The 23,568-nt window shown below is 40.5% G+C and overlaps 1 protein-coding gene across 1 annotated transcript in view; it reads left to right on the forward strand.

The window, feature by feature from the left end:
* PTCH2 (patched 2) overlaps nucleotides 1-15,121 on the forward strand; it is a 62,099-nt gene extending 46,978 nt beyond the window's left edge. The window contains exons 14-23 of the mRNA XM_081949623.1: nucleotides 361-763; nucleotides 1,639-1,951; nucleotides 2,808-2,950; nucleotides 3,203-3,383; nucleotides 3,608-3,891; nucleotides 5,102-5,239; nucleotides 5,887-6,029; nucleotides 6,712-6,811; nucleotides 8,957-9,205; nucleotides 10,976-15,121. Coding sequence (XP_081805749.1) covers nucleotides 361-763; nucleotides 1,639-1,951; nucleotides 2,808-2,950; nucleotides 3,203-3,383; nucleotides 3,608-3,891; nucleotides 5,102-5,239; nucleotides 5,887-6,029; nucleotides 6,712-6,811; nucleotides 8,957-9,205; nucleotides 10,976-11,392 — 2,371 coding nt within the window. The 3' untranslated portion in view covers nucleotides 11,393-15,121. The remainder of the gene's footprint in view (nucleotides 1-360; nucleotides 764-1,638; nucleotides 1,952-2,807; nucleotides 2,951-3,202; nucleotides 3,384-3,607; nucleotides 3,892-5,101; nucleotides 5,240-5,886; nucleotides 6,030-6,711; nucleotides 6,812-8,956; nucleotides 9,206-10,975) is intronic.
* The last annotated feature ends 8,447 nt before the right edge of the window (nucleotides 15,122-23,568 follow it).

Here is a 23,568-nt window from a genome sequence, read left to right on the forward strand (position 1 = left end):
TGTGGTGAAGACAAGTATCTTTCTGAGTACTCTAACACTTTTTCTGACAAAAAGGGGCTTTTAAGAGAGGAGAATAATTTGAAAAAGCACTTAGATACAGCAAAGAAAATCACAGGTCTAAGAAAAATGTCAAAGCCACCAAAAGTCAGATATTAGTTTTATTTCTGTCTTAAAAACAAAGATTTAAAAATTGACACGCAGGATCTAAAACTATTGGCAGAGGGCTACCCTTCCTCTTCATTCCACAGTCTGAAAATTATGTCTGATCATAAGCAGGAAATGTATCTTTACTGCATGAAAATCTAGAATTGTGTACCTGCCTTTTCTGTTACAGTTTTCAATGACTTCTTCCCCCCACAGCCTCTGTTCTTCCCGTGTCATCCAGATCCAACCGCAAGAATATGCTGATGTGAATGACAACCACACTGCATCAACTTATCCCCATGGCCATCCAGCCCTGGCGACCAGCACACACATCACTACCACCGTGCAGGCCTTCACTCAGTGTGACTCCTCTGGGAGACATGTAGTCACTATTTTACCACCCACACAGCATGTGTTTACTACTCCCTCCACTCTTCTTCCTGCCAATCCTCTGGGCTCGCAAATCTTCACTCCTGCCAGTTCCACTCGAGATCTTCTGGCACAGCTAGATGAAAGCAAAGGAGCCCAAGAATGTGTGCCCTTGCCGATTTGTCGATGGAACCTTTCCAGCTTTGCTCGTGACAGATATGCACCCATCCTGCTGCAGAGCCAAACTAAGGTAGGCAACACAGAGTCATTTTCAAGAGGGTTGTTTTTTGGGGTGGGGGTTAAGCATCTTGATCTGTGTAGGAAAAAAAGACTATCATCCTGGACACAAATGTGCGATTTGAGGAGTAAAGCCAGTTGGAAACTAAATTTCCCTGACTATCTCAACCAAGTGGAAATGAGAGTTGTGTACCTTTGCAAACAATGTATTCACTGTATGCTTCTAACAAACTCTGAGTTTGTTGAGTACCTTGCCACAAGAGGGAAATATTTTTTTTCATCGCAGATATGGATCCTTTGTGCATCTAGTCAGTTCAAAATGAGAACTGAGCAAAATAAGATGAAAATAGCTAGGTTTGAAAGGCAACTCCCGCCACCCTCATTCAGGCATTAGGATCTCCCACCAGAGGATTAAGAAGAGCCAGCCTGCAGGCTCTTCTAGCTCCCTTCCTGGAACGTTAAAAAAAATAGTTCAGGCTGTAAGAAGCACATTGCAGATGTTTCATCTGGCGCATCCACAGCCATTCTCTGTACTGAAGGAGATGCTACAATGACTTTATTTCATCTCACACATAGAAAAAGTACTTGGAGTTGAATGAAGTGGGGAGCAAGGGCTTCCTCCATTTTATCATCCATAGATTGCCTTTGGGCAGCATAAGATGCAAAACCTTGTCTGTCTGCTTCATCCTGCATTGATAATGGATTGCACCTGGGGCAAAGCTTCCAGGAGCACCATCTGGGCTATCATCCAACCCTGGATATAAAATTTCCAGAGAACCAAATGGGCCAAATCTCGTGATAAATAAAAGAGTAAAAGATGGATTATGCAAAAGGGGATATCGTTTGTTCACACCCATCTTGACACTTCCCCCCCCCTTGCTTTTTCAGGGAATTGTGGTAGCTCTATTCCTAGCCCTGCTGGGCCTCAGTCTCTATGGTACAACCAAGGTGCATGATGGACTCTATCTGACGGATATCGTACCACGAGGTACAAAGGAGCATGCCTTCATTTCAGCTCAGTTCAAGTATTTCTCCTTTTACAACATGTTTGTGGTAACGAACGGAGGCTTTGACTACCCAAGCTCACAGGAAGCTCTTTACAGCCTGCATCAGACCTTTGCTGCCATCCAGTATGTAGTACGTGAGGAGAACCGCCAATTGCCAAAGATGTGGCTGCACTACTTCCGAGATTGGCTACAAGGTGAATTAATCTCTCTTTAACAACTCTCTTTTCTTAGACTGCAATCTCTATCTCTACAGCCCTCAAAAGGGATGTTTCCCCGTTCTCATTGCAGGATGCTTTGAGTGTAAACTTACTGGTATTTTAGGGGGAAACAGGATTTGGTACTTTGTTCAACAAGATGTGTCCGGGGAAGAAAAGTTCAAATCTCTATTTCAAAACTGCACTCAGGATAAGATGTATTCTAGGCTACCAGAAACCCTAATAGATCTATCTGTAGACATTTTAACCCCAGCAACATTTCCATCCGAGTTGTGTTTCATATAGGAATTGGTTGTTTGTATTTTGCACAGAGGTTAACGTAGGCTGGCAGTGTTTATTTGTACACAGAAGTAATGTGTATGCATGTCCAGCTGCCAAAAAAGGACATACACAACCACAGAGGATTTCCTACCCTCTAGAACTGAAACTGTGTTCTTATAAATTAATGTTAGTATTGTTGTATGCAGAAACTGGAGGCCAGGGAATACATGCTGGAATGTTTTTTGGAAAGCTAGAAAAATAGTGTCTTCCTTCTTCTTTCTCCCACTGTTAAAACATCTGTTGATGCAGATATTAGTCATATTGTACTGTTCTTATTTGTCAGCAAATTGTTGGGTAATGACCATATATTCCTATATATCTTTACTTTATTAAACACCTTGTGTGTAAGAGTTCAAAGTCAGTTTCTCTTCACTGCGTAAATCCTTTCCTGTGTAACCTGGCCAAAATTAAATTGTGATAAAGCATAAGAGCGATGGTACGACGAGGGGAGGTACTAAATATGGACAGATCTTTTGGAGAACTCTCATTTAATTTTACACTCTCTGAATGCCAGATCTACAAGCAGCCTTCAATCAAGACTGGGAAGCCGGGCACATCACCAGGGAAAATTATCGGAATGGTTCGGAAGATGGTGTTCTTGCTTATAAACTCCTTATCCAGACGGGCAACAAAAAAGAGCCTTTCAACTTAAATCAAGTAAGCATTAAGACTAACTCAGTAAGTTAGTAGGGGGAAGAAAGTGGATAGATGAACCGTAATAATGAATAATATAGTAAGCGCAAGAAGAGAATTTCTGCAAAATATATATAGGGGAAGGAGTCTTTCCCTGCTGGAATTATGTGAAGGGTGTTTCTTGGAAATAAAGGTTGGAAGGGACATGGAAGATCTGCATTCTTTTGGAGATGTTTTATCCTGCTCAATTCCCTATTTTTTCCATCCGCCCCACAGCTGACAACTCGCCGTCTCGTCGATGAAAATGGGATCATTCCCCCTGATATCTTTTACATCTGCTTGACAGTGTGGGTCAGCAATGACCCCCTTGGTTTTGCTGCTTCCCAGGCCAACTTCTATCCGCCACCCCCGGAATGGATCCATGATAAATATGATGCTACTGGTGAAAATCTTCGAAGTGAGTATTTATGAAAGCTCCATTTCCATTCAGCCTTGCACCACATTTCAATGTTTCAACCCAAGTCCCATTCTGTCATACCGTAGGGCTGCATAAATGGAATCATCTGCCTAGCTTCATGATTTGGTGGGCCTTGGGCAGAGGGAGACAATTAATCTTGGGGCCCAGAAGCAAGAGGGGGCCAGGAGGTGACTTTTCCTAATGGCTGCCTCTGCTTCCTCTAGTCCCAGCTGCACAGCCTCTGGAGTTTGCGCAGTTCCCCTTCTACCTCAATGGCCTTCAACACACATCAGACTTCGTGGCAGCTATCCAGAGTGTGCGTACCATCTGTGATGAAATGGCCCAGACACATGGAGTATTTAGCTACCCCAGTGGATATCCATTCCTCTTCTGGGAGCAGTACATTGGCCTGCGCCACTGGCTTCTGCAAGCCATCAGCATTGTGCTGGCCTGCACATTTCTGGTGTGCACCCTGCTGCTACTCAATCCTTGGACTGCCAGTATCATTGTAAGTATTTTCATTTATGGCTATGTGGGAAGAACAGAGATTTTGAAATGCCATATTCAAACATTATCTGCTGTAGCATATATATTTATGGTGGTCAAATTGGCTTTGCAAAATCCGTATCATTACTAGCCCTTGTAAATCAAGGGTCAAGGTTAAAAGCAGGTTTAAGTTAAACTGTGTGAAGCTTCCTGAGATTAGGGGACTTCTACTATTTCCATGGGATGCAGTGGCTCAGTGGCTAAGACGCTGAGCTTGTCGATCAGAAAGTTTGGCAGTTTGGCGGTTTGAAACCCTAGCACTGCGTAACGGAGTGAGCTCCCATTACTTGCCCCAGCTTCTGCCAACGTAGCAGTTTGAAAGCATATAAAAAATGCAAGTAGAAAAATAGGGATCACTTTGGTGGGAAGGTAACAGCGTTCCATGCGCCTTTGGCATTTAGTTGTGCCAGTCACATGACCACAGAGACGTCTTCGGACAGCGCTGGCTCTTTGGCTTTGAAACGGAGATGAGCACCACCCCCTAGAGTCGGGAAGGACTAGCACATATGTGCAAGGGGAACCTTTACCTTTACTATTTCCATGATTCCCCTTCTGTGCCCTACTGCTCTTCCCCTTCAGCCTGTTTTTTTCTCATCTATACAATACTCTAAAATGCTTTAATTTTTATCACAAAATATTATTGTAAACAATTACAATTCTTCATATACTCAATTTTTCGAATAATAAAATAACTGAAAATATGTTGATGTAGTTTGCATAATTTATTTTGGTTGCAAAATAAAAAATTTTTGGTTGTTCACATTGTATACACACATACATGCAAAAATACTTTTATGCCAGCTATCATGTAAAATTTGGATCAGCCTCTATCTTTGCAACAAACAGCAAATCTATTTCTGTCATCAATTTTCTCTCTATAATTCTGAAAGGTTTAAGTTAACATATAGTTTATTTACAACTGATGATATGCTGATCCACTTTAATAGAAATTTGCAAGTTTATTTTCTTTTTTTTTAAACTACAGATAGCTGGTACAGACAATTCCTCCTATATTCAGAATATGTGTTTAAACCTCTAGCAGCTCCCAATTTTTTGCAAGGACCATTTTTCATGCATCATAGATAGTTGCTTTGTGTTCATAAGCCTTCTGTTTTCCCATTGGGTTTGCTTGTCTTAAATGCTGTACTGATGGTGATTTCTCTCATATCTAGGTATTTGTTTTGGCAATGATGACAGTTGAGCTTTTTGGCATCATGGGCTTGATGGGCATCAAACTGAGTGCAATCCCTGTTGTCATCCTAATTGCTTCTGTAGGCATTGGCGTGGAATTTACTGTACATGTAGCTCTGGTAAGTAAGATGTCCCACAAGAACATTTGCGATGCTATAAGACTTAATGACTTGTGATGATGTAACATTCTTAACTATACTAGTGGCTCATTTGCACAACATGATAAACTTCATTAGCTTTAAACTTAGTATGCTTTTAAGCTGGTTGCAGCTAGTGTGCTGGGCAAAGCTAACCTGTTAGTTAGATTATGCATTAACAGGGTAATCAAGCTAAAGTATTTTAGTATCATTAAACTTTGCGGATACACACTTTAAAAAAAAATTATTTAGATCCAGACTGAAAAGAATAGGACCAATGAAGTACCATCATAGTTTAGAATGGATTTGTACTCTCTTTAAAATTACTATGGATGGTTAGCATAGAATATAATCTACTCTAATATATGATGTATGACTCTCTAGTTGGCTATCTTTCTGGATAATTTTATATTAGAAGATACTTTCCTCTTGAAAGAAATAGAGTGAGAGCTATCATTTCCAGGTGAGGCTTTCTGCCCTCCTGTCTATGGTGCCTGACTCTATGCACAAGAACTGATCCAGTGATCCAGCCTATTAGATCCCCTCAGCATCTATGTAGTTAGTAGCCTCTAAGAATGGCTGCAAGGTATCCTTTTTGTGTATGTTTCTGACTTTTAATCTATTTTCAGGGGTTTCTCACCACCATTGGCAGCCGGAACCTACGCTCCACTGTGGCTTTAGAGCACATGTTTGCTCCTGTAATGGATGGTGCCGTTTCCACTCTGCTTGGTGTACTTATGTTGGCAGGCTCCGAATTTGATTTCATTCTGAGGTACAGTTATTTCTTTTCCATTTATTAAATACGTGTATGTGTATATTAGATTGATTCTTTGGATATATTCAAACAAAATGGCAGTTGTCCTTTGATCAGTTTCAAAGCCTTTGATAGCTTTCTGATGTATGTCACCAACAGCGTGAAACTGCTGATCCATATCTTAGGGTATAAGTAAGAGAAGGCGGGGTTTTTTTTCCTGATGGGGATAGTGGGGAATTTCAATCATGTGTTCCAGTTGAATAACTCCACGGAGTTAACTAACCAAAGAGATTAGTGATTCAGGTAGATTTCCTGATTCACCAGAATATAGGAAGGAGTTGTTGATGCAATGCAATTAAACTTGCAAGAGTCTGCTACTATAGCCACTCTCAATAAAAGCAGTTTTAGCCTTCCCGTGGAGTTGATTAACTGGTGTGGTCTACCTAGTGAGTCTTACAACTATGATACTTTCTGGAGAAATGACTTTTTGTACCCCTGGCTAAGTTCATACATTGCACTAATCAATTATGTGATTTGTTTGCTTATGGTTTAGCATGACATGTGAACCTTACATATTGTGTTTTAGCTCCAGAATGGAGAAGGAAAGTAGGAATAATTACTGAATTTAGCAATGAAGGTTTTATTATGGGCAGATTAACCAAATATGCACCAATTAACTAATTCCCATCTTCCATTCCAGATATTTCTTTGCCGTGCTTACTATCCTGACTATTCTGGGACTACTTAATGGCCTGGTACTATTGCCTGTACTACTTTCTATTATTGGACCGCCTGCCGAGGTAAGTGATCTTCTGTTCCCAAATAGCTTCTTCCAAGATACATTAAAAAAACCTTAATACATCAAAAAGAACAAAGGATTCTGAATCTTATTGGCAAATTTTGTTAAGAGACTGTCCAGGTACAACGGCAAAATCATTATCAATAAGTAAGTTAGACATCAAGATTTGATTTGGTTTACCATCAATACCGTTCAGGGTTTGCTGTATAATTATGACAGTTTTAATATTAAGTGAAATTAATATCAAATATAGTCAAGCACATACTTTGAACTTTAAGAAAGCAAAACATAATAAGTTCTGAACAATAATAAGTAGGGAGTCCATGGACAAAAAATTAGTAACATGACAAAGAAATCAAAAAGTAGGTAGGAATTCCTAGACTGAGATAGCAAAACACATTACAAACACTTATAATGGGGGGGAAGGTATGTGAAGGGACCTAAGCTGCCAAAGAAAAACTTCAGGAAAGATCTGAAAATGAGGCAGGTCACATGTAGGAGATAAAAAGAGATAGCTTGAATCTATCTATCCTTCTATCATCTATCTATCTTTCTATCTATCTATCTATCTATCTATCTATCTATCTATCTATCTATCTATCTTCTTTCTAACATCCTTCCATCCATCCAACACTCACTCACACTTTATCTATCTATCTATCTATCTATCTATCTATCTATCTATCTATCTATCATCTATCTATCTATCTATCTATCTATCTATCTATCTATCTATCTATCTATCTATCTATCTATCTATATCATCTATCTATGTTCTTCTTTCTAACATCCTTCCATCCATCCAACACTATCTATCTATCTATCTATCTATCTATCTATCTATCTATCTATCTATCGTGTAGTCACTTGATTGCAATTTGTGACATTCTCAGCTGGCTTCCAACAAGCAAAATCAATTGGGGAAGCTGGATTTGTTTTAACTATTAACAACCCTGTGGTTCACTTAGCAACCATAATAAAAAATGGTTGTAAAATGAAGCCTGGTCCTTTGATGACTCCCTTAATAACCACATCATTTACTTAGCAATCAAAAATTCCAGTCCTAATTGTGGTCATAATTAGTTGAGGGATGTTAAGAACTATAACAAAAAACCTCCTTTTTCTGACCCTGTAATAGCTTCTTCAAATAGATTCTTCAAAATAAAAGGAAGGTGGGAAAACTTGCTCATAAAGGTAACAGAGCAATAGATAAGTAAAAAATCAGTCTTTTCAGAGAAGAGGAATATATATTTCATTATGTTCGCCCTCCATGCTTTGATTTCAACAAAGTGGTTGATTAAATTTTGGACTGTACCATTTGAAGCTTAATTTCTGCTCAAGAAGCCTAAAACAGGGAAAAAAAGAAGGAATTGCTCTGTTATATTTTTCATTGTCAGAATTCACCATGAATTGAATTATGGCCACCTTATTTTAAGAAAAGTTCCAAATTTGGAACCAGTGCAGACAAGAGCTGCAAAAGTTATCCCAGATCTCCAAATTAAATATTTTAAGGAAAGGATAAAGGAACTGGAAATCTTTAGCCTTAACATGTAGATTACGTGAGTCATACATATAAATTACACTTTAAAGTACCTGTTGACTGGGAACTGTTCTCTGCTGCCCACAGAATAATGATAGAGTAAAGTTGAATCTTAAAAAATAATTATTTAGAGAAAGAGCAATTCTACAGTAGAATCAATCCCCAAAGAGAAGGCAAGCTTTCCTTCCTGAATATGTTCACGCAGAAGTTTGATACGGATGCTTTAATCTGGATTCCTGCACCTATCAGGCAATTGGACTCCTTCCAAGTTTCTGATTCCTTGACAAAACAATATAATGGGATATAGATGTTCTGATCTGCACTATTTCACCGTAGGGAACTTATGTGATTTTCTTATTGGAAGTGCCAACTTACATGAATAAAATTAAGAGCAATATATATCAGCTGTGATTTACTACTTGCTATACACAGATAACTAGAGTTGCCTTTTTCAGTTGTGCTCTTCAGATATAAGAACTTTTAAGCAATTCTGGGAATGACTCAACTGAGCTGGTTGCTTAGAGGGTCACATTTGAAAGCACAACAGCTGGAGAACTTTTGCTAGTTCCCTTATTCTGTACACATCTCTTTCTTTTCATCACACAGGTCACACCAGCAGATAATGGCAGCCGCTTGCCCACACCGTCACCTGTCCCACCGCCTATCAACCATCACAGCTTCTACATTCGCCAACCTGGAAATGCTTTTGGTGACTCCTCAGACTCAGAATACTACTCAGAGACAGTTAGTGCATCAGAGACTGGTGAAGATGACCGCAGCACATATATCATCTCCCCAGCTCAATCACAGATCTTGGTCAAGGCCAGCAAAAGTCCTAATTTTCCCCAAATCACTGTAAGTATCAATCAAGGCCCAAAACAACCAATTTGGTTTTTCTGGCTAGACGGTGTTGTTTCATAGAAAGAGAAGAACAAAGACTCCTAGATTGTGGCTCCAATAAGAGCATATTCTCCTTCATTCATTGGAGGAGGGACAAAATCAAAACTCAGGTTGTTGGGTTTTTTGGTCTCTAATGTCTTAGGATAGGGGTCCCTAATGGCCCGGTAGTGGGCCGTGGTCTATTTGCCACGGGGCTGTGAATGGCGGGCCAGTGAGTGCAGGTGCATGTGCCACTTGCCTTACACAAGCGGCAGGGTGGTGTGTGGGTGCATTTGCGTGTGCATGCACATCAGCCTACTGCTCATGCAAGTTGAGCTGTGCATGCATGCCGGCCTGCTACTCACGCAGCCTGGTTCTCCTCTCTCCCCCCACTCCCCCAAAGCCACCAAAGTTAGGGATTGCTGCTTTAGGAAGTTTTAGCCCTTATATTTCTTTGCAAAGTGGAGAAGAGCCAACAGAAAAATTTATATTTAATTCAGGATTGAACTGTTCAGTTGTTGGTACTCTCTGAGCTTGGTTGCTTTCTTGTAGACATTTAATTACCAGGCTAGGTAAAATCATTAGTGCAAGGGAGACTAAAGTTTGCTTGGCTGTTTATATATAGTCATTTGCCCTGCCAATCTTTGCTTTCTCCTTGATTTTTTTGATTAGGGTATCATTTTCTCCTTGAGGGTTTATCTGGTGCAGTTTTCTGCTTATCTGGATATTGGGGGGCGGGGGGGGGGAGATGTATGTTGGGCTGTTTATTTCCTTCCTTGTTTTCTCATTGCATCCTTTAAATGACATGCAAACAGTGTTTATTTCTATGTATCTACTGATGGCTGATTTATTTGAATGCCAAACTTCCAGAAATTCTCTACGATTTTGATTGATCTAAAACGTTAACAGTTTCTCAGTTGAAACCGGTTGAGTGTATCCATGTGTTAAGATTTCATTTTGTCTACTGACAGCCAATTGGTGTAGGTAGATATGGCCGGCCAGTCTTTTATTTGTCTGTCCTACACAATGGCAGTTACAGTCTTTACATTATATATTGGTGATGATACCTGTGTTTTTTTTTTAACTCTCTGGTTACTGAGCTTTCTGATTTGCTTAAAATGTTTTAGAGGGATGTTGTTGGCTTGCATGCTGCAGTGATGCTGAATAGTTGTGAAAGTCTGTTGGTTGTCTTGGATATGTTTTTGATATATAGTAGTATTGTCCTTTTTGTAGGTTGTAATGGTTGTTTCCTGGTGGATTATAGAGTTAGACACTTTTCAATGAAGACCCCACCTGATGATAATACATAACTATTAATGAAATGTCTGCAAGGAAACAACCAAACTCAGAGACCCCCCAAGAACCCAACATTGGAGAAGCACACTGAGAAATAGTCTTTGAGAAAATAAGACTTTAAGTGATACTCCAAGGTCAAATAATAGTATCACAATGAGAAATACTGAGGAGTCGCTCTTTAAAGGTCTTTTCTCATGAACTTATAAACAGTGTAGAACAACAAATTGTGTGTCAATAACTGTTAGAATGGAAAATAAAGATGCTATAGAATTGTGGATATAATATGGAAAAATTGTAAGTATGTTAACAACAAGTTATGTGTCTCTATTTCCTTTTATTTTTAAATGGTTGTGAGAAGCACTGGTCATGAGAAATGCTTGTTCAGAGCAATGTTTTATTACTATGCTGTTCCTTTCTATACCTAACAGTAATCTTTTCTCTCCTGTGCAGGTAGTAAAAAGCTACAAGACAAGCCTAGAATCACCTTTACCATTGTGCAGCCCAGAATGGACCCAATCCAGAACGCCTGGTGGCCATTTGCCAGCAGCTGTCACAGAAAACAAAAGTTGTTTGCAGCAGCAAGAACAACCCAACCACAGACTAGGGTCTCAATTGGCTCAGTCTACTCCCAATCCCCTTCAGACTAACTCCATTACTCACAGCACCAAAATACCACCTTCAGGACATGGTGGCACTTTCACGACAGTTACAGCTACTGCCTCGGTGATGTTGGCCTTGCACCCACCTTTGCCTGGATCTTGCCGGGGCTATACACACGAGGGCTTTGAATCTGATGATAACTCTGAAAAAACTGGCCCCAAACCATCTGACAGTTTGGAACTACAGGATCTAAAGCAGAATCATTAGCCATCCATTTTGCCAAGCCAAGCCACTGGCTCTAGAACTCCTGCCTGAGGGCTGGTCGGCATGCCAAGTGAGCCCGGGCCAGATACATCCCACATCACAGATTGTGAAGTTCGCTGTATTGATGGAAACTCTGGCATTGCATCTAACCAACTGCAGGCATCATCAGTACTGCTGAGAACAAAGAGACCAGGTTATTTTCAGTATCCATATTGCAAAAAAGCTGATAGGAGAATATCTCTGCATTCCCAGGTGTATCTGGCACCAAAAAGTATTCTGATTTCTTGGGTGTCGGGGCGTAAATGTTGTGTCCTTAGTTTGGGCCAGTGACCCATTTAATATCAGGCCTACTTGAATCTGAAAAAAACGAAAGTGACCATTCTCCACAAGCGATGTCAACCATCTCGTACCCTCCGTGGAGAAAAGAGGACTCAACTATGTGTGGGGAACTCTCCCACATTGTGCTGCTATTCTTTTATTTTTATTAATATTATTATAATTATTATTATTTTAAACTGTATAAAAAGAGTCACCAACCCTCCCCCTTATAATTTTAATAATTATTTTTATTATTTTCACGGCTCTCTCAGTAAACATGTGGCAATTTCCCTTGAAGGGGAAACACCAGGGTGAAGTTGTAACAGGGAGAGCACCCCTGTTGTAATGTGGACTGAAAGGAGAATGCAATGGTGGGAGCGCGATGTGTCTTAAGGTTCTATGCAAAATGTGTGGGACAGGCTGCCTTCTGCTCTGGTTCCCACCAGTAGTACTGCCTATCTTAGCATCTGTGATGTCACTGTCCTGGATCCTACTCCTACCCCTCTTCCTTATATTGTATACACTTTCTCTTACTTTGCTTCCTCTTATATCAACTGAAAATGTTCATGAGCCGAGGTGGCGCAGTGGTTAGAGTGCAGTACTGCAGGCTATTCAGCTGACTGCTAGCTGCAGTTTAGCAGTTCAAATCTCACCAGCTCAAGGTTGACTCAGCCTTCCATCCTTCTGAGGTGGGTAAAATGAGGACCCAGATTGTTGGGGGCAATATGCTGACTCTATAAACCGCTTAGAGAGGGCTGTAAAAGTGCTATGAAGCGGTATATAAGTCTAAGTGCTATTGCTATTCATCACACAAATGCCCCCTAAGCAATTTCTGATTAGTGTTTAAATTTTCTCCTTCATGACTAATAGAAGTAAGGGACTGTTTAAGAGAGAGTTTTTGAAATTTCTTCCACCCAGAAAAAAGCATTGTCATATCTTCAAACATCAAAGACAGATAGAGTTATCCTGGTACTTGACACAATGCCAGGATACAGAATGCTTACATACGTACATTGATTATGAAGCTTGTGTTGCACATAAGGATTGAAGGTATCTAGAAAAAAAAACACTCAGAGAATAAGGATCTCCACATGATAAATTCAGTTGCATATTGCCCTGAATGAGAGAGTGTTTGTTATGACATAAGGTAACTCACTCCACGTTATTATTGGGGCGATGCCGTGCACATCATTGAGATCTTTTTACCAATAATATTTTTCCACTGCTGAGATGATTGACTTCCTGAACTTTATGGTTATAGTAAAATACTCAAGCCACACTTTGTAGCCAGGTGTGGCTGATGCATTTTTTCCCTTTACCAGAGGAAATTTTTACATAAAAGAAACTTTATGTGTGAAACTACCCTTTGATTTTATTCTGAGAGATTTTGAGCTGACAGAAACCCCTCCCATTCAGTAAGATTTTGGTGCAATTGTCAAAGCAGAAATGTTTGATCTCCTGCCTAAAAAAATTAATCTTGTGGTTGCAGTTCTTGAATTCTCCTTCTTCAGTTCTTGAATTCTCCTTCTTCAGCTTCTTTAGTAGAAAATTAAAAATGAACTATCATTTTGCAACAGGGTGCTTCTAAAGGAGAAGCCCCAATTCCAATATGTATGCTTGGTTTCTGCATAACCAGGTTAATATTGCTTTCGTTTTCCATTTTATTTGGTTCTCCATTTTATTTCAGAATGTCAGCCTTTATTCTCCATGGCCTTTAAAGGGATGGTTTCTGGCCAGGTCTAAACTGGGCACCACAAGAGAATGACTGACACCATATATGTTAAAACACAAATCTTCCTGCCGTTAAAACAGCTTTTTTAATTAATTAATTTATTTATTTATTCCTTTTTTTCCTATCCTTTTCCAAAGGAGAAAAGATGGCAGCTGAAGCAATATTATTTTTGGGCTAGGTCTATTTACATGAGGTTACCAACTTCCTTATGTTAAGCTATTCCCTATTTAAGTTAGCATCAAATCAAATGATGTATTTCCTTAATGTACTATTCTTTCATCTGCTGGATATTAAGCCTGCCAAACATGGCAATTTTCCACAAAGAATAAAAAAGCAAGGCATATGGATTTAGATGATTTCATTGGTCAATCCAACAGTCCAGAGATCAATGCCCTCAATGTTGATCAATGCAATCAACTCAATGCCCTCTGGATTATTTTGCAGCTCAACTTCCATTAAGTCCTAGCATAGCTACTGGCAAGAAATTGTAGTCCAAAATATCAAGAAAGCACTAAGTTGTCTACGCACACAGGTTGCAAGAAATTAGAGGTTGAAGCTGCAACTGGCAAGTGAAGGATTTTTGACCTTGAGATCGAAACAATCTAATGTTATATACATACATGCAAACACATGCAGCTTTCTTACAAAAAAGACAAAATTATTCAAAACAAAATTATGTGCCAGTTAAGGCAGGTAAATTGTTTTAGCTGATCCTGATTTATCAATTTGGGGATTTCAGAAGGCAGGAAGTCCATCCCTATAAACTTCTAGGCATGTTTGCTCAACATTTAGACACTTAATAGTTTACCATTTCAGCCATGGTATTAATATGTTCAATAGGTTAACTTTTTAAAGTATTGTCAGTGTAATTGGATCCTGGCCCCTCTGAGGGCTTCACTTGAACTTGTGACATGCTTAGAAAAAAAATTGTATCATCCCCTTGAGCAGAGGCTGTTATCACAATCAACCCATATTCTTACAAGAATTGATTCTTGTTGGAATCCATTTTCCATTGACATTCTTCCTTCTAAACCCCAGGCACTTTAAACCCCTTCCCATCACCAAGAACTGCTGTAATTTTATTCCCAGCCAAAATTGGATTCACTTCCTTACCAAGGGAGTATACTGCTGAGATTTTCACATCTGTGTAAGGTGAAAACTTCAGTAGCTTTATGCCTCTTGTTAAAGTGAGCACATTCAGTTTATTTTAAACCATCACTGATTTCTGGAGTCCAGATAAATTTCCCAGAACTAATTTACTAATTTAGATCAAAGTTTTTCCACCATTAAATTTATTCCTTCCCTCTACTAACTAAAAAGAACTGAGTGCTTCTGAAAAATCATTCCCCCTGCCCTCACCAAATCTGGGACCAGTGAAACATGGTGAAAAGTGGACACATTGTATGTGTATTTGTGTGTGCGCGTGTGTGAGAGTATGTAGTGGGTGTGCTAGAGATCTGTTAACCTGATAATGTTGTCTTGCCATATAAATTATTTATATGAAAAAGAAAGATTTATTTTTGTAGTTTGTACAGACTTCTAGCCTTGCAATGGAATTTTTATTTTTAAAAGTAAATATATATTATATATAAACCTATCTTCTAGTGATCCTGTGTGTTGTTCTTTGTTCCAAACTGATGTTGAAGATCCTGTGATTTTTCTAGGTGTGGACCTATAGTGGAAGATTTCCATCTGAAAAGTTAACGTTAATTGATAGCACAAATAATTGCATTATTGATGCAGAAAAGAAAATTCCAAGTAACTGGCAGAGAATTGAGGCTTATGAACGAACAATGTGAAAACAATTGTTCCAGGGAGATACAACTTAGCTTGCTATTTTGGAAATGAAAAGTAGACTGCAAAAGAAAGGCATGCATCTTATATTACCCTGATGAAATCCTACATGACACAAAGTTATCCATACTGAGTTAACACATCCCTCTTGCTGCCCTGCTGGAAAAATCAGTCTCTCTACTCCACCTTCCTCTTAGTAGTGGCTGTACTGCAGCTGTCTGGTAGTGTTTATTTTTCCATAGTGCGTGGAGGAAGGCAGCACAGAATGGCACAGATCTACATGTACATGGATATGTCTTGTCAGCAGCCACAGAGACCACAGCTGAGCCAATTCCACAAGCAGAGCAACAAACAGAATGAAGAAAAACAAATAGAGATCCGAGTTCTCTCACACAGCACTGAACTCAGAGGTTCAGTTAGGGGTGTTCACTTTAAAAAGCAATGTTACTCCTTTTTCCTACGGTTAGTTGTAGTTTGCAGTGCGCAATGGCTTTAGCAAAAGAGTTTGATTATGAAAACAAAGCATATGGATAGGCAGACGTTTGATGCATCAACATGCAACTTTAGTTCAAAATTATGGCTACTCCCAAGAGAAAAAATGAAGAATCTTCCTAGAAGGATAGAAGGGCTGTCTTGGTTGATTCATTTCAGATTAGCAACTAAAGTGTCCATGTTGAACGCTAGAGATTCAAGTTCGGCCTGTAAAAGTGCAATTATTAGGGTGTTACTAGCATCCATAAGATGAGAAATAGTCCTTTTCAAAAACTCTTTTCACTGTTGTTGATGTAAGTCCTGTAGAAGTCACAGTGCCAAGCACTAATCTTCTTGCCAATTTAGTATCAGGTGAACATGTTAGCTAAGCTGTTTCTTATCCCTTTATACCAACTCACAATGCTTCTCTAGGGTTCCAAGCTCAGTGTCTGTCTGTCTTCTGTTTTCAAACCAGTTGCTTCATAGCATGATTTAAGTCTATTTTTCAGGACGAATTGGCTTCCTGATTCTTAGAAGTAGAAGTTGTGGCTCTAATTGTGGTTGTAAGTTGAGGACTACTTGTGTAGGAGATTGATACACGATGCTATATCATGCACTTTATAAGTGATGTCTAGCAACTACACTGTGGTTCATAACTCTTTTCCAGATATACAAATAGGAAGCCTAAACTTTTTTCTACTTACATTTATGACATTTATTCAAAGACCAAATGTGTTCCATAAAATAGACCTGTCACCTGCCAGGTTAAGTCTGAACAGTCAGGAATTTTCCTTTTTTTGCCTCTCTATTGAAATCAGCCCACAGACTGCAATCCTAGTCAGATCTTGCCAACCAAAGAAGCAACTGTAACTTAAAGAGAGCAGAGAAGGCCTTGGAGAAAGAGGTTTGCAAGGCAGGGCAACATGCTAACAAGATATTCAATTTCAAGGCTGCTTGTTCCCGAGGCACTGAGTTCATTTGTGCTCAGAGACAGAAAGTGAATTATGAATGAAAAATGAAGCTGGCAATAGGTGGACAAGGGATGAACAACAGTAATCGTTCTTTTTCTTTTCACAAGAAATAATAGAGAAAGAGACCACTGCTAAAATAAACACTCAGCTTTCTGATAAACTGAATGGGAAAAGAATTCATCTTGTTTTTAAACCTGTTAAGTCTGTTAATAGGGTAGAAGAAATTCAGAGGCAGAACCTCTCAAACCCTTTCAACATGTAGGGTCTGTCTTTCTTCAGCCTTGATTTAATTGAAGGCAATCAGCCATTCACACATATAATACAATACAATACAATAGCAGAGTTGAAAAGGACCTTGGAGGTCTTCTAGTCCAACCCCCTGCCTAGGCAGGAAACCCTATACCGTTTCAGACAAATGGCTATCCAACATCTTCTTAAAGACTTCCAGTTTCTGGAAGTCTTTAACTTCTGGAGGCAAGCTGTTCCACTGATTGATTGTTCTGTCAGGAAATTTCTCAGTTCTAAGTTGCTTCTCTCCTTGATTAGTTTCCACCCATTGCTTCTTGTTCTACCCTCAAGTGCTTTGGAGAATAGTTTGACTCCCTCTTCTTTGTGGCAACCCCTGAGATATTGGAACACTGCTATCATGTCTCCCCTAGTCCTTCTTTCTCTTAAGCTAAACATACCCAGTTCCTGCAACCGTTCTTCATATGTTTTAGTCTCCAGTCCCCTAATCCTCTTTGTTGCTCTTCTCTGCACTCTTTCTAGAGTCCCCACATCTTTTCTACATCGTGGCGACCAAAACTGAATGCAATATGCTATAGAATACTAATGAACAACTGTATCAATCCTAGGAACGCTATGTTTGACTGGTTTTTTTTTTTTTTTTTTGGTCTTTATGATAATCGAAGTTCCAGCCCTAAATAAGTAAGTAAATCAATCCCAACTGAAGTATTGCCAGTTTGAGCAATGCATAACATTTTTCTTTTCCAGCTGCTTTCAGCATTTAACACAGTTCAAAACCGTGAACATTGTTCCCAGCACAGACAGGCAGAAAAATCTATTGGCTGTTTTCTGGATGATATACAAAGATTTCCAGTTTCCAATTGTTTAACAGCAACAGCAGCACTAAAATGACACACGTGTCACCTACCTACCTAAATTATACCACTGAATTGCAAAGTGAAGGGAATATACATATTTGAGGAAGATCTACTCTATGATCGGTTCTCTTCAGAACAAACTCAAGATTGGGATCTGAATCCAGTTGATGTCCATTAATTCCTGGAAACAAAAAACAAGCTTCCTTACTTTTATTTCTTGCTTTCATTCAGGAACCCAAGAACACAAATTGTTCCCTGCTATTTTTTACCACATCAACCCTTTTGCTGGAAGAAAACAATTAGCCCAAAGTCACTATCTAAGGGTGGAATAGAACCCAGCTCTCACCATTCCTAATCCATTCCTGGCTCTTTAGACTTCTTCTCCTGCTTTTACATTATTTCCTTGCCCTCCCGCTCCCGTAGCCGCCTTAATACAGGTAGTCCTCGACTTACGAAAATTGACCCCAAAATTTCTGTTGTTAAATGAGACATTTGTTAAGTGAGTTTTGCCCCGTTTTACAACCTTTTTTGCCATAGTTGTTAAATGAATCACTGCAGTTGACTTCCTGGTTGATTTTGCTTGTCAGAAGGTTGCAAAAAGTGATCACATGACCTTGGGACATAGCAACAGTCTTAAGTATGTTGCCAACCATCTGATTTTTGATCACATGATCATGGGAATGCTGCAAAACTCGTAACTGTGAAAAACAGTCACAAGTCACTTTTTCCGTGCTGTTGTAACTTTGAATGGTCACTAAATGAACTGTTGTAAGTCGAGGACTACCTGTAAAGGCACTTGGTCTCCAGCTGTGGCCCAGGCTTCAACCCCAGTGATTTCAAGGCTGCCCTTCACAGACTGTTGATAAAGAGGTGCTCCAGGAGGTTACTTCAGTTTACCACAGAGGGGTCCAAACTTGGCAACTTTAAAACTTTTGAACTTCAACATGCTGGCTGGAGAATTCTGGGAGTCGTAAAGTTGCCAAAGTTGGACACCCCTGGTTTACCATCAGTCAAATCTGCAAAATTGCTTCAGGGCCTGCACCCTGGTTCACTGGTCCTGCAAAGCAATAATCCAAACATGAATTCACACAAGCAAGTCCCAAAGAAAAGTGCAAACCGGAAATACAGCAATATTTAAAATGGGATTCCCTGAAGTGGAGACCATTTATCCCTCAGAAATTTCTAGATAAGCATTCAAGTTTGCTAATAGTTATTTTCCGGGGGTTGCATAAAACAGTGAACAGATACTTGAGTTTGGAGTTTTTATTTTTGTAGCAAATTTCCACCTATGACACAAATGCAACTATAATACGCTTTTTCACCAAAAAATATGACAGACACACACACCCCATCTCAAAAAATAGATGTTTCTTTAATTGGGCAATTATTTTCTAGATGTTTACTTACCATATTTTTCGGAGTATAAGACGCACCGGAGTATAAGATGCATCAAGGTTTTGAAGAGGCAAATAAAAAAAATGTTTTTACACTCTGCAAACCTCCCCAAAACGGCCTGTTTTTCATGAAAACGGGCCCGTTTCCTCCACCAAAAAAGGCATGAATAGCCTTTAGGGGGCTTGCAGAGTGCTCCTGGGGAGATTGGGGGGGGGAAACGAGCAAAAAAAGGGGCATGGATAGACTTTAGGAAGCTTATAGAGTGCTCCTAGGGGCTGATGTGTAAAATATCTGCCCTTTCCAGCCCCCAGGAGCTCTCTAAAAGCTATGCACAGCCATTTTGGTGAAGGGGCGGGGTTTCAGGAGGCAAAAAAAATGCTGTATTCAGTGTAAAGGATGCACCCAGATGTTCAGCCTTTTTGAGGGGAAAAGGTGCATCTTATACTCTGAAAAATACGGTAATTGTCACTGAGTGGATAAGAATTGAGAAATGCTGCCATTTCTACAAATTAAGAGATATTTCTTTTGCTTTATTTCTTACTGACAGTGATAATTTGGAATACAGAGTGGATTTATTAGATCAAAATTAAAATATGTTACTTATTCCTGATAGCTCTTAATTGATTTTTGGTGATTAGAACTGAAGGATTTATTGATAAGAGTTGGTATATGGGAAGTTGAGAACATTTTTAAAAAGTTGAAATATTAGAAAAAATATAAAGTCACAAAAGTTGTTTCTGCTTGTCTGAAAGGGATGGGGAGGAGACATCTTTTATATAACTTTGTTTCTTACTTTTTATGTTTTTTTTTCTATCTCTTGGCACTTCTCTTTTTCTTTTATATATATATTTTAATTTGTATTAGTCTTTTATCACATTTATAAACTCTAATAAAAAGTGTGTGTTTTTGTGTGTGTGAAAGAGAGGGAGGGAGGGAGCATGCTGTCAAAAAAGCCAATGCATTAACAGAGAGGTAAAAACAAGATCACTTGAAATACTAGTACCACTCTATAAAGCCTTGGTAAGACTTAAAATACAGCATCTAGTGTTGGTCACCCCAATACAAGAAAGATGTTGAGACTTGGGAAAGAGTCCAGAGAAGAGCAACAAAAATGATTAGGGGTCTAAAAAAAGAAAAAAGATTAGGAGCCTAGAAGCGAATACAGTGAATGATTGCAGGAACTGGATATACTTAGTTTAGAGCAAAGAAGGACCAGGGATGACAAGATAGCATCTTCCAATACTTGAAGGCTTGCCAGAGGGAAGAGGAGGTCAACTTGTTTAACAAAGCACCTGTAGGCAAGACAATGGATGGAAACTAACCAAGGAGAGAAGCAACTTAAAACTAACTCGAAAATTCCTAACAATGAGAACAATTAACAAGTGGAACAAATTGCCTTCTGAAGTTGTGGGTGCCCATCACTGGAAGCTTTTAAGAAGAGATTGCATAGCCATTTATCAGAAATAGTATAGGACTCCCGCGAGAGAAAGGGGTTGGACTAGATGCCCTCCAAGGTCCCTTCCAACTCTGTCACTGAGAGAGAGAGACGCCGCCCTTTCAGAAAGGAAACTGAAGCCCTGTAAGCAAAGCACACCCTCAACTCCCGGGGGGGGGGGGGCGAGGTGCCCCTGTCCGAAAAGTCTCGGACATCCCTGGCTGTCGGCTACGCCCACTCGCCTTGGGTCGAGCTCCTCCTAAAGACGGCTGGCAGCTCGGAAACGGCGCCGCGAGGCGGGAAAAGGCCAGGCGACTCGCGGGGCGCTCCTCTCCTCTGTTCCCCGAGCCGCCCGGCAGCCAACAGGCGTCTTCTCTGCCTCTTGAACTCGGGACACAACCTTCCTGCCGGTACCCTCCCCGCCTGCTGGGTGGTCCGTAATTAATCCCCCGCCGCAGGCGGTACGGGACTTACACGTCCTCACCCAGCAGGCCTCCCCGCCTAATCCCCGGTTCTTGTTACTCGCCTCGGGGGGCCGCCAGCACCTCCGAGAGCCCCTCGCCTCTCCGCCAGCCACCCCCCACTCCCCGCGCTTTTCCTGTCCGATTCAGTGATGAAGAGGTAGCTGCAATGAATACGGCAGGCTCAGACGCCTCCCCCCGCCCGCCCCCGCCTTTTCTGCAACGACCGTAGCCTTTCCCCGATGCTTTCATGCGCGCCTTCCCCGAGAGGGTGCGCGAGCTTTCTGGACTGGTCTGCGCTCGGGCGACAGACGGAGAAGCCTCGCTCGTCTGGAGAAGCGAAACGATGATGACGGGTTAAAAAAACTGAAGAGAATAAAGCGTAAAAGAAGGGAGCAGCCCCGAAGAGAAGCTGCCAGATAACCGAGAAGCCTCCTTTCCTGCTCCACGCTTTGCATGACAAAAGCCCAGCTGCAGAGATGGCACCGTCCCTCTTCTCTCCTCCGCCGGGCCAAATTCCCTTCCCCAATTACCAATCAAGCCCATTATGTGGCAACAATAGCTGCCAGCTCGGGTAGCCCACCCAGGCGGCTAACCTACAGCCCACAGCATGTGCAATTTTGGCAGAGGACTCAGGTCTCCCATTAGATGGATTTGTAACTGGCTGACCAACCACACTCAACGTGTAGTCCTCAATAGAACTGAATCTCCATGGAGGGAGGTATGCAGTGGAGTACCCCAAGGCTCTGTTTTAGGCCCAGTACTCTTCAACATCTTCATCAATGATTTGGATGAGGGGATAAATGGGGAAGTCATCAAATTTGCAGATGACACCAAGCTGGCAGGAATAGGCAACACTCCAGAAGATAGGCTTAACATACAGAAGGATCTTGACAAACTTGAACATTGGGCACTATCTAATAAAATGAAATTCAATGGTGAAAAGAGTAAGGTTCTACATTTAGGCAAGAAAAACGGAATGCACAGGTACAGTATAGGTGGTACCGTGCTCAATAGTAGTAACTGTGAGAGAGACCTTGGAGTCCTAGCGGACAACCATTTAAATACGAGCCAGCAGTGTGCAGCAGCTGCCAGAAAAGGCCAACACAGTTCTAGGCTACATAAACAGAGGGATAGAATCAAGATCACGTGAAATGTTAATACCACTTTATAATGGCTTGGTAAGGCCACACTTGGAATACTGCATTCAGTTTTGGTCGCCACGATGTAGAAAAGATGTGGAGACTCTAGAAAGAGTGCAGAGAAGAGCAACAAAGATGATTAGGGGATTGGAGGCTAAAACATGAGGAACGGTTGCAGGAATTGGGTATGTCTAGTTTAAAAGAAAGAAGGACTAGGGGAGACATTATAGCAGTGTTCCAATATCTCAGGGGTTGCCACAAAGAAGAGGGAGTGAAACTATTCTGCAAGGCACCTGAGGGTAGAACAAGAAGCAATGGGTGCAAACTAATCAAGGAGAGAAGCAACTTAGAACTGAGGAGAAACTTCCTGACAGAACAATTAATCAGTGGAACAGCTTGCCTCCAGAAGTTGTGAATGCCCCAACACTGGAAGTCTTTAAGAAGCTGTTGGATAGCCATTTGTCTGGAACGGTATAGGGTTTCCTGCCTAGGCAGGGGGTTGGACTAGAAGACCTCCAAGGTCCCTTCCAACTCTGCTATTGTATTGTATTGTATCCCCATCAAAATCCTTCTGTTGATGCCTTGTGTAGCATCAAGAGGCAAAATGTACCCATACAGCTGTGACCATACTTAAAGTAAAATGGGAGGTGGGCAAGCCTGAATTAGGGTGAGTAATCACTACTGTTATCACTTGTCAAAACTTGTCTCTCTTATTCCCCCACCCCCAAACTCCCTCCCCAAAGCTCTTTCCAGTTTTCTCCCTTCCCTTCTTAGCAGAAAAATGTACTGAGCTGGTATTTAAGCTTTCAGAAACTAGCACATTTTAGCATTTTGTTACTCAAGATAGTAATCAAGAGGTAGAACTTTGGGAAAAGGCTTTAAGCCAGAAGAAATAGCTAGGTTGGAATAAACAGATGAACATTTATTCTTTAACCATCAGAAGCAGAGAATTGCCCTAGTTTCCTTTTAGGTGCAAAGGTATAAAAGATATAAGAAAGAAGGGAAAGGGAGGTGCTGACAAAATAAAGCCCCAAAACATGATCTTAACTGTAGACTAAGGGAGGGATTTTTTTTTCAATTATGGTTCCACAATGCCCACTAGTGGTGGGAGGTGTTTATGCAGCTATTAAAAGAAAAATCATCAAGGTACAATTGTCAGAATAAGAGTTCAGGCAAAAAAGAAGGGAAGCAGAGATACATTTGTGGTTTTGCATAAAAACGGCAGGTAGATGGAAATAATATCTTGCGTGCTGCAAAAGAGACTCTGAAATATAATCACTGGATGAATTAGGGGCAGAGAAGTATATGTTTGGTGTGTAATTCACAGTTTGGTCCAAATGTATAGAAAAAATAAACC

Source organism: Natrix helvetica (assembly GCF_964273705.1).
Source record: "Natrix helvetica genome assembly, chromosome: 3".
Taxonomy (NCBI): Eukaryota; Metazoa; Chordata; class Lepidosauria; order Squamata; family Natricidae; genus Natrix; species Natrix helvetica.